At 38.1% G+C, this 14,192-nt stretch overlaps 1 protein-coding gene, 1 long non-coding RNA gene and 1 pseudogene across 3 annotated transcripts; 2 read left to right on the forward strand and 1 right to left on the reverse strand.

The window, feature by feature from the left end:
- Nucleotides 1-1,242: 1,242 nt before the first annotated feature.
- Nucleotides 1,243-8,675, reverse strand: LOC111332450 (uncharacterized). Its single transcript, XM_088742792.1, has 9 exons — nt 8,496-8,675; nt 6,634-6,662; nt 6,004-6,162; nt 5,486-5,675; nt 4,969-5,058; nt 4,733-4,819; nt 4,511-4,603; nt 3,728-3,820; nt 1,243-3,486 (listed from the first exon to the last, which is right to left on the reverse strand). The coding sequence occupies exons 1-9, from the start codon at nt 8,509-8,511 to the stop codon at nt 3,209-3,211; spliced, it is 1,035 nt and encodes a 344-aa protein (XP_088598918.1). The 5' UTR covers nt 8,512-8,675; the 3' UTR covers nt 1,243-3,208.
- Nucleotides 4,941-6,947, forward strand: LOC148718268 (uncharacterized). The gene is made up of 2 exons (XR_015994538.1): nt 4,941-4,982; nt 6,070-6,947. It is a non-coding gene; the product is annotated as an uncharacterized LOC148718268 (long non-coding RNA).
- A 732-nt stretch (nt 8,676-9,407) lies between the features above and the next one.
- LOC148718269 (interferon-inducible GTPase 5-like) lies at nt 9,408-13,711 on the forward strand (annotated as a pseudogene). The gene is made up of 2 exons (XR_015994539.1): nt 9,408-10,434; nt 12,420-13,711. The product of XR_015994539.1 is annotated as an interferon-inducible GTPase 5-like (transcript).
- The last annotated feature ends 481 nt before the right edge of the window (nt 13,712-14,192 follow it).

The following is a 14,192-nucleotide window of genomic DNA, read 5'->3' on the forward strand; positions in this document are numbered from 1 at the left end:
GAGGGTTTTTGTGGAATTTAAGTAAGGAGCATTAAAGTGTATTCAATTCAATTTCGTCATTACTATCCAGAGATATCTGTGGTGCTGTTCCAAATGAGTTCTCTGAGTAGCTTCATGTAACATTGAAAATTTAAAGGGGCGCCGACTGAGGGACTATGCTCATATCTTTAAGGACCACAAAGGTGTTATTAGTGATCAGCCACATATCCATGTTTTGGAAAGTTTGCCGAAGCCTAGACTTGTTGCCTGGATGTTAGAAAAAGGTCATCCATTTCTCTTAACACCCAAAAATTATCCACTACATTTTAGTGTGTATCGTTCCAAGGTTGGAACAGATAAAAAGGGAGGGGGAACGGATATCACTCACCACACTGATAAAAATTGATTACAATGGACATGGAGAGGGAAAGGAATCAGAATGGAAAGTGCAAATGGCTGTCAGGTGAAGAAAAGGATGAGAGCCACTCAAATGAAGTACTTGTGGAACGACATGAATGCATCATCTCTGGGGATGGCATTAATTGCGTTGGGCGTGCTATCACGGGAACATGCTGTGTCAGTGTCAAGTTCAAATTCAGAACAACTGCTTGTCGATTGACTCCCACGTATGTCAATGTGATGATGGGCCCTTCTGATACTTAATACACAACACCTCATTAGATGGGATGATTTTTGTTTCAATAGCGATCACGAAATTAAAATGAAGGTTGGTTGGATTTCATCGGTCGAGAGTTGTCAGGTAGTGTTCAGGAAAATGCCTTTTCCCACCTTTCAAGATATCTAGGTACTAACATCATAAACATTCAACCATTTTTTTATAGGATAAGGACGCATTATCTCTACCCTGACAAAGGTGCCTTACATGTGGTGCAACACAAAGAGGGAGCTGTCAATGTTCTGTTCGTCTGGAAACATTAGATGTCTTCTGCTGACACCAGTCTTCATAGGCATACAACTGCAGAAAGTGTATTCATTTTGCTGGTAATTGCATCCAGTGTTTGTTTTGATGTCTTACCCAGTGACAGATGCCAGGAGGATTACAGAACACCTTCCCTACCTAAAATCACTCTCCTCTGTGAAAGAATGTGTGAGAAATAACACCGATTGAGTTCAGATGTACAACTGATGTATGAACACTCAACAGTCCTTCTTTTGGATGTCCACTTACATGCAAGAGAAGGAAGACTTTCTAGACCGGTTATGGTTTGAGGTTGTACCTTAGTAATCCCATATGTGACTTAAAACAGTTGAACTTGAACTTTATTTTTATTTAGACACGGTAAATCTATCAGATAAAATAATAATATTATTACAATCTATTATTACAGTTACAATCTATTTTAATCTATATAAACATGATCTAAAATTTAAAAGTGAAATAGAAAAAAATAAAGAAATTCTGCTTTACATAGATGCCGTGTGTGTTTTGCCGATTCAGACGAAGAAATTGCGACAACCATTTCGGAAGGATTGAAGTGATTTTGCTTGCCGCAATTCAGGGGACAAGCTATTCCAGATAACCGCACCGTTATAGCTAAAGCTATTTTTCAGGAAATTGGTGCGGGGCAATGGAACAGCTAGTTTGTTTTCAGAGTTCCTTAGATTATATGGAGGATCATATTTAGTGAAAAGAGAACCAAGATAGTCGGGCGCAAGACCATGTATAGATTTATAGACCATGGTGGCCACTTGTATTTGTCGCTGAGTATCTAACCGTCTCCAGTTAAGTTGCACAAAAAGAGGATCAGCGCTTGTGTCATAACTGGAGAAGGTCAGAATACGGGCAGCCCGGTTTTGCAACTTTTGGAGCTTATTCGAAAGACCCTTGTTACAATGCCCCCAGACCTCGCTGCAGTAATTAAAGTACGGTTGAACTAAGACATTGAAAACGGACTCAAGCGTGGTTCGATTAACAAAAGGCCTACAACGTTTAACTGCTCCAATGCCCGATGCGATTTTCTTGGCTATTTTTTCAATGTGCATATTCCATGAAAGGTTTTCGTCTATATGTACACCCAGAGATTTGACTGAGCTAACTTGTTTAATTATGTCACCACCTATGATTAGTTTAGGGGAAGTATCGTAGGTACCTATCCTTTGCCGCGATCCAATTAACATGAATTCAGTTTTAGATGAATTTAGAGTCAATTTGTTTGCAGTGAGCCATGTGTTAACATTGGATAGGTCGTGATTCATAACATCATTGATCATTTCTATGTTGTTACGGGCAAAGGTCAGGTGAGTATCGTCGGCATACATACGTGCAACTGAATTAGACAGGCAATTAGTTACAACAAGTAGCATCAAAAATATTTGTTTTCTTCCTTGCTAATCCCTATGGTTGTTCCAGACTGCTAGTCCTCCAATGTTATTTCTAATAATTTCTTTCAATTTTGTACCCTTTTTGCTTAGAGCAAGTATGAATGCGAGTACAAATAAAGATTATTGGTTATCCGTGTTATTGATGACAGAACATGCTTAGGCAGAACTGTAACTACTCTAGTTCTGCAAATCAAAATACCATCAAATTTGAGAAAAGTGAAAGTATTATTGCTGGTACTATTATCATGTATATTTACATTTACGTAACTGAGAACAGAAACATAGACCTGCTTAGCCATTCATATGCCCTATTACTAAGCATTTCAGAAGTTAGAGCAAGTCACCTCTGCAACAGCAATGAGTGAGTAAAATACCACTTTCTTGCTTTAAATAAAATCTGACATACTTGATTACAATCTGGTTATGGTGGTTTTAAATAAAAACTAATTCCTCAAAAACTATCTTCATAATACTGTTCTTTTAACTGATTGTTAGTGATTCAAAATACTGCTAAATTTTGACTTGATACACAAGATAGGAAATGATGAGAATGAAATATTTGCAGTTAGACAGTTTCTTTCAGAAAAAAAATGGCAGATGCATGAAAAGGGACAAGGAAGGCTTAAAAATAATCATTTTTGTGTCATGTTACATCATTTTCTGACCCTAAAAATACAGCTTTTTAGTGACAATTTATGATTCATGTTCTCACCTCACTTTGCTGTTGCAATATCACCTTCCTGACTCTAATGCAGAATCTCTCAAAATGAATGTAGAGACCATGTATTTTTATCAATGACATGTTTTGTGTACACTTCTCTCAAATTATGTTTTTGGACCCTATATTTGACACAAAAATTGATGATTACTAGCCATTCCTGTCCCTTTAAGGTGGAGCATTATATGGTGCTAACTGGAGAGATCCATTCAGAAGACTTGCTCGGTATATGAATTGTTTAGGGAAAGCAAAAAACTTTCCTTTCTCCAAAAAAGAGTTTTCATCTGGATCGCCAGCAATAAATGGTGCAATAACATCAGGCTTTGCTGTTGTTAACAGCACACAAACATGATCTGTTGGTACTCTCTTGCCATGAATTTCTCGTCGACTTTCCTCTAAACGGCCACCTGCCAGGACAACTGAGTCACGTCTGTACACCACCATGACTGTTGAAATCAAGAAAACAGAACATAAAATTAAGAACAAAAATTAGTATGCAACCAACAGGGATTTCATAGCATACTATTTACTAGATCAACTTTACATGTACATGTACACAGGTCTTGAAATAAAATTTCAGTTTTTGATGAAAACATCAGAAAGTCCTGCAAAACAATACCGCTATGCATTCACAGCGACTTGTACTTACTTCACTACAAAAAAGAAAAACAAACAATTCAAACAAACCATTATTGTGTGAGCTGGAAGTTAATGCTGCCCCAACTGTTCTGTCCTGCACACTCTCTAGTGTTCCACCTTCTGTACTTTCAGACTCTGTATCTGAGAATCAAGTATATTAGATTGTTCCAAATCCATTTGGGGTGCTCAAACAAAATCCAGAAACACAACAAAAACAAGCCAAAAAATAGCTTGCATTGCAAATGAAACTAACCCCACTTCACAATATCGGTAAAGCAGGCATTACCTTGTTTTGGACTCTTCAAATTACCAAAACTGCCCTTACACTTCCCTTTGACCAAATTGAATATCTTGGCAATTCAAATGATGTGTTTTTTAATAGGGTATTTATGGTGCATACTCAAGTCTTGTTACACAAAACAAGGATGATTTTACAGCCAAACATGCAATGCTTGTGAGATGTTCTCTGAATGTTAGAAAAATTGAATGTTTAAACTTTTTACTACTATTGACTCTTTTCTTACCCTAGCTTCCTAAATTACAACTGAGAGTGCACCCTGAACTTTGTGCTAATATTATGAAAAAAAATGATCAGTAGCATAGTGACCCTTTGTGACTCCACTCGCTCATAATTTCTTATCTCAATTACCTTTAATGGGACATCAATTTGAAGATTTCATGGAATCAGAGATATGAAGGCAAAATTTGATATACGTGCAAAAACTACATTATCACCTATAATTTTTTAAGAAATAACTTAATCCTAAAATGTTACCTTTGTAGATACTTTTGCATAAGTTGTTAAAATCCATACAAACAAACATTACAAACCATTATTTGGGGGACTAGATTCCACTGCTGCCCCAGCTGTTTTGTCTTGCACTTGATCTAGTGCTCCAGCCTCTTCACTTTCAGACATGGTATCTGAGTATCAGGTAGTTATATTGAACATATTGTGTAGATGGTGCTCAATAGGAACCAAAAAAGAGCACCTTTAACAAACCAAACAAAAGTAGAAACGAGGAAACAAAAACAATCAACAACAAAACAAACCTGCATTGCAGAGAGTAGATGGGGCTGCAGGTAACACCTCATTTAAATCTTTGGGAGTTTCACAACTGCTAGAACTTTCAGAATGATCTAAATGTGTGAATAAAAAATGCCTAAGAGATAGCTATGGGGTGTAACAAACACTGTAAATTATTGTAAAACCTGATTAGATGCACTCTAACATTTGAAATATTTCTGAAACATTAAATTTATTGCCTAGGAACAAACAGTTCAACTACCTTCCTGGGAAGAGGTAAGCAATTCACTTGTAAAGTCATTAGTGGTAGATGCAGTTGTTAAATGTTCACTGCCAGACCTTGAATAGTAATCTAAATAAAGAAGAAGTTAGCCAATAGTCACATTACAAACTTATATACAATGAGGAAGGTCACGTCTGATTACATAGAAACTGGAATAACATAACTTGCAAAACTGCTACTGGAAAACAACATGAGTACATGCTGAGATGGTGGAATACATTTCTCGTTGCCAATTCACTTTTATTAATAAACATCATTAACATTCAAAGTGATGATGTTTACAAAATTAATGCAGCCAATCAGTTTGCTTTATTTTGTTTTTTTTTGTTTTGTAAATTTTTTTTGTCAACCCCAGTAAAAATATCATAATGATAAAATAGTAACTTGACATAGGTATTCAATAAGTATAATGCAAGTGTCTGTTTTGGTAATTCATACAGTATGTAGATCTGATTGGCTTCTATATTATCAATGGAAAAGTGTTGGTTTAGAGCACCTTTCATGAACTTCATAAACAGCTGTAATGCCACATCTCCACCTTCTGAAATCTTAACGTCATTCCTATTTCCAATGAAGGCAACCCCTGCACCAGCAGTGCCATACACAGTTACAGTGTGACCATCACCATGCCTGTTTTGCATCATGATGACAACATCACAGTTGTGCTTCATGTTTAGAATATCAGCCTGGAGTACAATGAAGATCAAAGCTAGCTTTTTGTGTTCAGTGTCAAGACCTAGTATCATAAAATCTGCTAATGCATATAATACACACTTATAACAAATTTGACAGGGTTATACCAGTACAGGTGTGTAACTGAGCTTCACATGTTTTATTTTACAAGAGAACATTGAGGAACTTTTCTTGGTTTTCCTACACATATACATGTAGGGTAGAATATCATACATGTAGGAAAAAGGTTGTGTAACTCATGTTATCTAACAAAGTAATGATATCAACAAGAATATGACCTATATTTTTAATGCAGTGTATATTACATTTAATGCTGCTTACACGCTTTTCCATCAAGTGCCTCTGGTTTGTGAGATTTGTTTGTCCCATTTTTTTAATCTTTTCTAGTTGTGCAGACTTCCTGATCTTAGGAAAGATGGCTGAGCATTCTTCACATTGCCTCCGAGCCGAAGGCTGCTCTGCACCACAATCAGAGCATGCCTATCGACCAAAAAGGGAAGCTAAAAACAGTTAAAATATTTCTCACAATACCTCAAAAAAGGATTTACATATAAAAATGTGGAACGTGAATGATGAGAATGGTGCTTAGAAAAGACTATTCAGAAAAAAAAAAAAAAAAAAATATATCATACTGTCAAGATCAACCAAGAAATCAAATTTTTTAATCCCATTTTTTAGATGAGAATACAATTTGGTACCTAACCTGTTCGCCAAACTCATCAATAGATTGTCCTTTAATTGAATTGCAAATAATAACTTTTTGTCTAATCATTAGGCACCTTTCCCTAACTATTTTGTGTCTGCTTTGAATTTCTTACAACTGTAAAATTACCTTTGATGATCTATTTCAATTGGCTAAAATAAGTTTATCCTCCCATTGGGCTACCTGATTTTTGCCTTTAGATCTTGTGATCTTAAGCTCACACAAGTACATAAACATATGGCACTTGCCTTTCTTCCCTTCTTCACTCTTGAAGTTCCTAGATGGAGAGGTTAGAAAGCAGTAAAAGTTTCAATGCCACAAACAGCCCACAAATTGACAAAGTTTCTATCTAGTAGTAGTATGTCTTATTTTATTACTAGTGCAATGGTCAGTGCTATAGCTGAATGACATTATACTTAACAGAGCTAGAGTGATCTGCCAAGTAATGCCTGAAGGAGGGTACACAAGTACGCCAACATTGGGTGTGCAAGGACTGCTGTTGGGCAACGAGTCCCAAGATGCAGAAAAACTGAATAGAAATGGGACACTTACCCATGTCAGGTAAGTATCGTGTCTTCTATGTATGTGAGTGCTGGGTAACAGAAATCTAATGCCAATTAACAAACTATGTTTGAGGTATAGTATAATCTAGGAGATTATACTATACCTCATAAGGGTTAACGATCTTTAGCATGAGTTCAGGTGTGCCCAAATTATACAACTAACATTATCAAGAAAATCTCAACTTCTGCGACAATAAAATGCATCCATAGAAAGAGCACAAATATCATAGTTTTAGCAGCTAGGGTATCTATACAAATCCTCTATGTTAAAATCCAGTTAGTAAGTAAGTAAGTAATAAGTCTGTGACATTATGCTATTTCTGAAAATTACTATCCTGTGTCTGTAGTTTTTCAAAATAAGGCAATGCTCGTTGTTCTAATTACCACAGTGTCATTGTTCATGTGAGACAGTATGCACAAGTAAGAAAGAAACCTCATTAAGTCTATGACTTTTCACAAGCTTTCAGATCAGTCTCACAAGAACTAGGGCAGTAGGATATCAGCAATTGCTGACAGGTTTACCCTGGCTAAAGATGTAATTATTACTATCATGTCCTAAGGACTTACTTTAGTTCTGTCATCTCATTTCTGCCCTTAACATGTAAGTTCTAATTGAATAACCCCAGCTTTCAAAAGGTAATACTTAGCAAAGTTACATCAAATGCCTCTTTTTGAGAGAACAAAAAAAATTTAATCTAGGTACAAACCAAACGCTATGAATTGCTTCACAAGCCCTCTGAACAGTTAAAAGTCAATGGAGGATTAATTACCATACGTAAGGTTCCATATAACCCCATACCTCATTATGCATACATGCATACAATTCTTGTTGTCTTCTGCTTTGTTTTTGATAGGTATGGGGTTATATGGAAACTTTACCAACAATTCTTTCATGCATATCGCTTATTTTACTCAGTAAAGAATAAGTTACGATCACAAGTCGAGACAGAAGGCTGAGAGATTTCTTTCAAATTACAAGCAGAAGAGAACCATGCAAACAAAGATCATGGCGTATCATTCGCCCAAACTATCCACTGATATATGAAGGAGAACACAGAACGATCATACACGCAAAAACACACCTAAAACCGCATTGCACTACTCTAAGTGTCTATTTTTCTGGGCTGAAATAGTCGTCTTTGGAAAGAGTGTGGACTGCAGTATCTCCTACGCACACAGATAATAGAAGTAAAGCTCAATTTAAAGGCCTTTTCTCTTCAGCTAATAATGAGAGGTAGACAATTTATAATTACAAAGACATTCCATGTGATCGTAGCCCATATCTCCGCCTAAGCTCTTTAATATTCTGCCCCTCAAAATGGTCTGAACGGTGCCAGCTGAAGCACGTGAACTGCGCAAGTAGGATACGACTCTCACCAAACAGTTTCGAAATGCATCCAAGATATCTTAATAAAAGGCGACCTCTTTGGCTCGACAAAGCTTTATAGCACTAGTCCGATGTCACAACTAGTTATTCACCCAAGCGTGACCTTTATATTGATTTTTTTACCTAAAAAGAGACGAAGACAAAAGCTAAATTAGCTTACCGGACGTGTCAGCCATTCTCGCATAAATTACTCATAGCACCGGCTCGGCCATTCCTGGAACATAGATTTCTGCTAGCCTGTTTGTGAAATTACTATAATCATTAATTTGGTGCCAATTAAGAAGTAACGATAATCATTATTTCGGTCTCGAGATCATGTTGCAACACAAATATTATGGCGAACGCCCCTTGTTCTGAAAGTCGGCCCAGACTCCAAATCAGCAATGAAACAGATGGTTTCTTGATCACGTGACAAATCTCGAGAAGGAAAAAGGATTGAAGGAATACTTCAAATCTTTCAAATGTCCGATGCGTTTCACTTGCACGTTATCCTTCAATGAAGATCAAAACAATAATAAAAGCATAAATCCGTGAACCTCATCAGCTTGAGGAACTCTTGATCAAAATGAAAACAACCTTCAATCCAACACTAGTTCTTAAAAGAATAGGGAAATTTTATTCTACTTTCGTGGGCGTCGTCTCTAGTGGCCTTACTTATGACACAAAGAAAGGTCAAATCCAGTGAAATCTGCGAAACCTCAGAACATGGTAAATCAGTTTCCAAATGTGGGTTAAATATAAGCAAACGGCAGCCAAAGAGAAGAGTGATTTAATTTGAAGACATGAATAAAAGTCGCTTTCGCTTCGCGAAGGATAATTTGAAATTTATCGATCAATGGGACTTTTTGTCATAGTCGATTTTGTTAAAGACTTTGAGGCCAACTCTAATCATATAGTGGACAAAAACAAACTTTAGAAGGGGATACCGCGTTTGATCCACGTTTAATGCATAAATTAATCAGGTGAGTGAATCTTATCTCTGAGTCGCAGTACTAGTATTAGGCGAAATCGCTTTCAGAAGCGCTGAGTGATACGATGTAGTGCAAAGTTTCACCTGACTGTAGGCAGCTGGTCGACAAATTGTTGTTCCATTTTTTCGCCGAAATCGAGATTGATCTATTTACCTTTCCAAGAAAATAGTCCACCTAATTATGCATGCAGTTTCCATAGTGTGACAGACAGTTCGCATCAAACAAACCAATCGAACTTTGGGGTGTTATGCACTTTTAAACCTGAAATAAAGTTCAGAATACCCGTCCACATCACATACATGTGTCGGGAGGCTTTGAAGAATGAAGCATAACACAATAGATGCTATTCTCATTCAATGACATGTAAATGAGTGGCCGGGTATTCTGAAGTTTAAACACGAAGGCGCACGATAAAAGGAGCCTTAGGTCCCACTGGACCATTTGTCAATCAACCGTCGTGTGATGTAGAACTCTTAGAGTCAAGTCAGCCTGAGCCACAGCTACATCAAAGCAGTGAACAGCGGGCGTATTCCCCAAAATGTTTTATGTCTTCATCACAATACAAGAATTTTTGAGATTTGTATTTCCTTTCTCCAATAGAAACTGTCTTTATTTGTGGCGGTAAATTTGAGATCGAAGTAGATGGTTCGCACGTTACCTCATGCCACCATGCTGGTGGAAGTAAACAATAGATATCTCATTAGCTCCTTTTGTTTGTCTACCAGCATTTAAATTTGACTCGCACACGTTAACGGTGAGTGACAAATGAGCCTAAGTCTCCCCAGGGAAGACTTCTTTATATAGCGCGCCTTCGTGTTTAAGCCAGTTTCGAAAAGCCGTGACCGTAGGGCTTGCTGTTCTACGAAACTGCTTCTTCATTTTAGCACAAAGAATTTCGGTTGCAATTATCTACTGATCGATTGCTATGGCCGACTTTTCCGAGCCACTGAGCGATTGGGAGGCAGTTAACGCGAAGGATATTAAAGATTTTATGGATGAAAATGGCGTGTCGGGTTTAACAGAATTCTTTAAAGGACGCTTGGAGAGATGGAAGAAAGTGGAAGTGAACATCGGAATCACTGGTAACGCCGGAGCTGGAAAATCGAGTTTTATCAATGCGATTAGGGAGTAAGTATGCTCTTTGTTTGTGAAAACACCGAATAGATGGTAACAATTGAGGAACTGGTGATGTCAACTTTTCTCGGTAGACATCACAGTTAATTTACGTTGAATTATTCCCACGAATTTCACTTTCCCGTCGTAGCCGCTAAACAGCTTATTTCGGAAGTGAATTCACTTCTTCTGCCGGATGTTAATGTTATATGGCTGCTTTTTACGTTTTTCGTTTTTAATTTATGTTTGAGAGATCCCGTAACTCTCGGCGTTAAAGGTAACGGCGTAATTCGTAATTTCGTTCGTTTATAAATACGAGCATTTCATGAAGCCGCTAACATTCCTTGCGCCGAAAGAATACATTCGGTTCTCTTTCAAATGACACATATTTTGTCGCATAAACGTTTTGAGATCAGCTTGTGCTTAGTCAACTTAGCTAATACTGTAAGGTAAAAATTGGCGCAGAATATCCTTTTGCTCGTAGACCTTTTGATGCTGATGGCTACACGAAGTCACTCTAATTGTCTGCGGTTACAATAAGTCAGCGAAGGGACGTGTGGCGGTGTTGAGCTCATGTGTTGAGGTCATGTGGTTTTCTAGTAGAGGATTCGAAAATACAGTTCACTTTAACAAATCGAGCACAATTTTCCATTTGCTATAACCTTACTGAGAGTAGAAATGACGTCAACAAAGTTCAAAACTAAAGTGAAACTGCGTGGCGCAGCCGAGTGGTTTCACTGCATAGTTTGATTTTTCGTGTGTTATTGTTTTTCATGGTAGTTATAAATTGCAGAATAGTTCTTTGGGTTTTATTTAGCTGTCCTCTGCGTTAGCAACGTCTTTTTCCACTTCTTTCGCACATGGCTCGCAAAAGGCGACGCTTTCACGAGCCACTCATCCATATTGATCTTCGTCTTCTTCAAAAATTGAACATTTGTTACATATTAGAATTTCCCATTTCAAGCAAGTATATTTGGTCGTACCGAAACACGAACAACATATGTCAGTATCGTCAGTCACCTCGACCCTCAAAGCCACCATTTCTCTTCTGCACCACTCCTTTGCGCACGCTCTCATGCAAAAACAGCTTCAGAAATACATTAAAATAATTTATGCATTTTACTCTGCTCACGTGAAGTACGGCGTCCACAGTCGTCTGGATCATAGCTGGTCTAAAGCCATTCTTCCCGGCTGAACCAAGCGGGATTAATTGACTTAAATGATCTAAATTAAATCAGCCGTTCCGAATTGATTCAGACGCCCTATTTCACAGTTGAATTCGATTCGGTTGGGCGGAAGTACCGCGTCTAAACCGGGCCTAGAAAAAAAGAATGTTTTATAGTTTTGTGACAGATCAAGACTGTCTGTTTCTTTTTCTCGGAATTGTTGGGGTTTGATTGCACATGTGAATTTTTGGTGAACTCACAACTAGACAACTCTATTTCAAATAAAATCTGGGTGTATTGTCTGCCACTTCTCCCTTCATTTATCTCTTAGTGATAGATTGGGGTCTATTCAGAAAAGAGCCCTTAAGATTATCCTTCCTCACAACACCTATGCATCAGCCTTAGAGGCACTAAATTTACCAAGTCTTCTTCTGCGTCGTGAGTCCTTGGGCTCTAAAATTCTTTCCAAGTTAACTAGTCTTGCTAATCCACGTTTGATGCTCCTCCTCCTCCTCAGCCAGCGCCATGATGCTAATGACTCCGCTATTCCTTTGCGCAACTCTTCTAATTTTACACTCCCGAGCGTTTCAAACGTACCTTTATTCCATCTATGATTTTTAGACAAGAAATAGTGTACATTGCCTCGTTTTTAATTTATTAGGATATCTTTTTTATTTTTTATTTTATTTATCTACTATTATTTAGTATGCTTGTAAATCAGTCATTTTTCAATACTTGTATTGCCAGAACTGATGATATTGAATAAACCCGTAAACCTATTATAAAACAACGACAACTAAGCAATTCAATTAAACTATTCATTCCATTTTCTAGACTTGCTGATGACGACGATGGTGTTGCCCCCGTTGACGTCACTGAGTGCACTACAGAGCCCACGTCCTTTAATCATCCAAAGTATCCAAACATAAAATTTTGAGACCTACCAGGAATTGGAACTCCGAATTACCCTGACCTGGAAACATACCGCCAAAAAGTACAGCTCGACAAGTATCATACATTCCTCATTTTTTCAAGCAGCCGGTTCACCGAGAACGACATCGTATTGGCCAAAGAGATCAAGAAACAGGGAAAGTCTTTTTTTTTCATTCGCACAAAAATCGATGACAATGTGCGAGCCGACTTACTCAAGCGATTCTTGATGCATTGCCAAGATATCAGCGAGAGACCCTTACCTTGTCTCTGAATACCCTCACCACCTTATCAAAAGATATTCTGAAGAGAAAAGTTAAGGTTCTCGAAGGGCGGATGATGTATGTTGCAGGGGCATCTGCTCTAGCAGCGGCGATTCCGGTCCCTCGGCTATCTTTTGCCGTAGATGCCGGTCTCCTTTTGAAAGAGGTTAGAGAGTACATAACGCAGCTTGGCATTCCTGAAAAAGGGTCCCAAAGATTTGGGAGGCTAAGTTCTGCCACCCAGAAGGAGATTCTCGACCTTTACCTAAAGTTTGCCACTGTCTCTGGAATTGCCTCTTTATTTGCAAAGGAAGCCGCCGCTGAAGGTGTCGCGGAAGAATTCGCTCGTTTTATTCCGTTCGTTGGTTCTTTTATAGCTAGCGGTTTGTCCTTCGGGGGCACATATATTCTTCTTCGCCATTCTTTAAAAAGAATTGAAGCAGTAGCATTAGCAGTCCTGGAGGAAGCTGCCCAAAAATCAGTGGACGATTTAGATCTTGAGTAGACTTGTATAAATCCGGGTTTATTGGACTAGGAGCCATTATGAACCTTGGTTTTATTTGATTCATAGCTGTCAGTGCACCAGGCTTAATTGTAAAAAAACTCGTTGTTTAAGTTGCTTTTCTTTCCCCGAACGATAGCTTGTTTTCACTTTTTTCATAACATTGACTAGAAACAGGGTCGGTGCTATAAGTTGAGGTTAAAGACTGTGTATGATAATGATAATGGAAAAGATGACCGGCGATTGCCATGAAGCTGAAGAACCTGACCGTAAAAACTTCGGTATTGATTGCCTCCAATAAACTGAACATTTTCTCTGTTACTGAGAATATTTAGTTTTTCACAATTGGTAGGTTTTGCATCAGGCTCGCATCCTGATAGGAAATGGACTTTGTTTAGCAACTTTTTTAGCTTAGTTGAAATAAACTTAGGAAATTGAGTGAAATCTGGTGTTGAAAATGTTCATTCTATTGCTCAAAACACCGCTCAGATGCAGCCGGCTCTCTCCTACTGACTTCTCTTACAATTCAAACTTTTCACTTCTGCAAAAGTTGATCTCTATGGTGGAGCGTTTGAGGGTTATCCATTACGCGAAGTGAGTACAAGCACAAAAACTGAGCACAGTGTTCTGTTCATAGCGGTGGGAAGAGCGAAACGAATGAGAGTAAATACATAAAGCACACACTCGGTAAAAGGAAAAAAATTTGCCATGCGTGAGATGCATTCTACACGTATTTGCAAGCTCATCTTTCAAAACGGCAGTCTAATTCCCACAGGGATCAACGAACGCTTTTCATTCCACTAATTTATCCGTGTTTTTCTCGTTGCCATGTTCCCACTGATAACGTAGATCCATTTTCTGCCTTTAAAAGCACACACAACCCACAATTCCTCTATTCGCTCCGACGAAGGG

The sequence above is a fragment of the Stylophora pistillata genome, chromosome 13, assembly GCF_964205215.1.
Source record: "Stylophora pistillata chromosome 13, jaStyPist1.2, whole genome shotgun sequence".
Lineage (NCBI taxonomy): Eukaryota > Metazoa > Cnidaria > Anthozoa > Scleractinia > Pocilloporidae > Stylophora > Stylophora pistillata.

What these genes read in the sequence shown, in the direction of transcription:
- LOC111332450 (XM_088742792.1), bottom strand. An exon ending in GAGTGAAGAAGGGAAGAAAG is followed by an intron (nt 6,163 to 6,633) that starts GCAAGTGCCATA and finishes TTTGGTCGATAG; the next exon opens with GCATGCTCTGATTGTGGTGC. An exon ending in ATCTAGTCCCCCAAATAATG is followed by an intron (nt 3,821 to 4,510) that starts GTTTGTAATGTT and finishes CTTGATTCTCAG; the next exon opens with ATACAGAGTCTGAAAGTACA.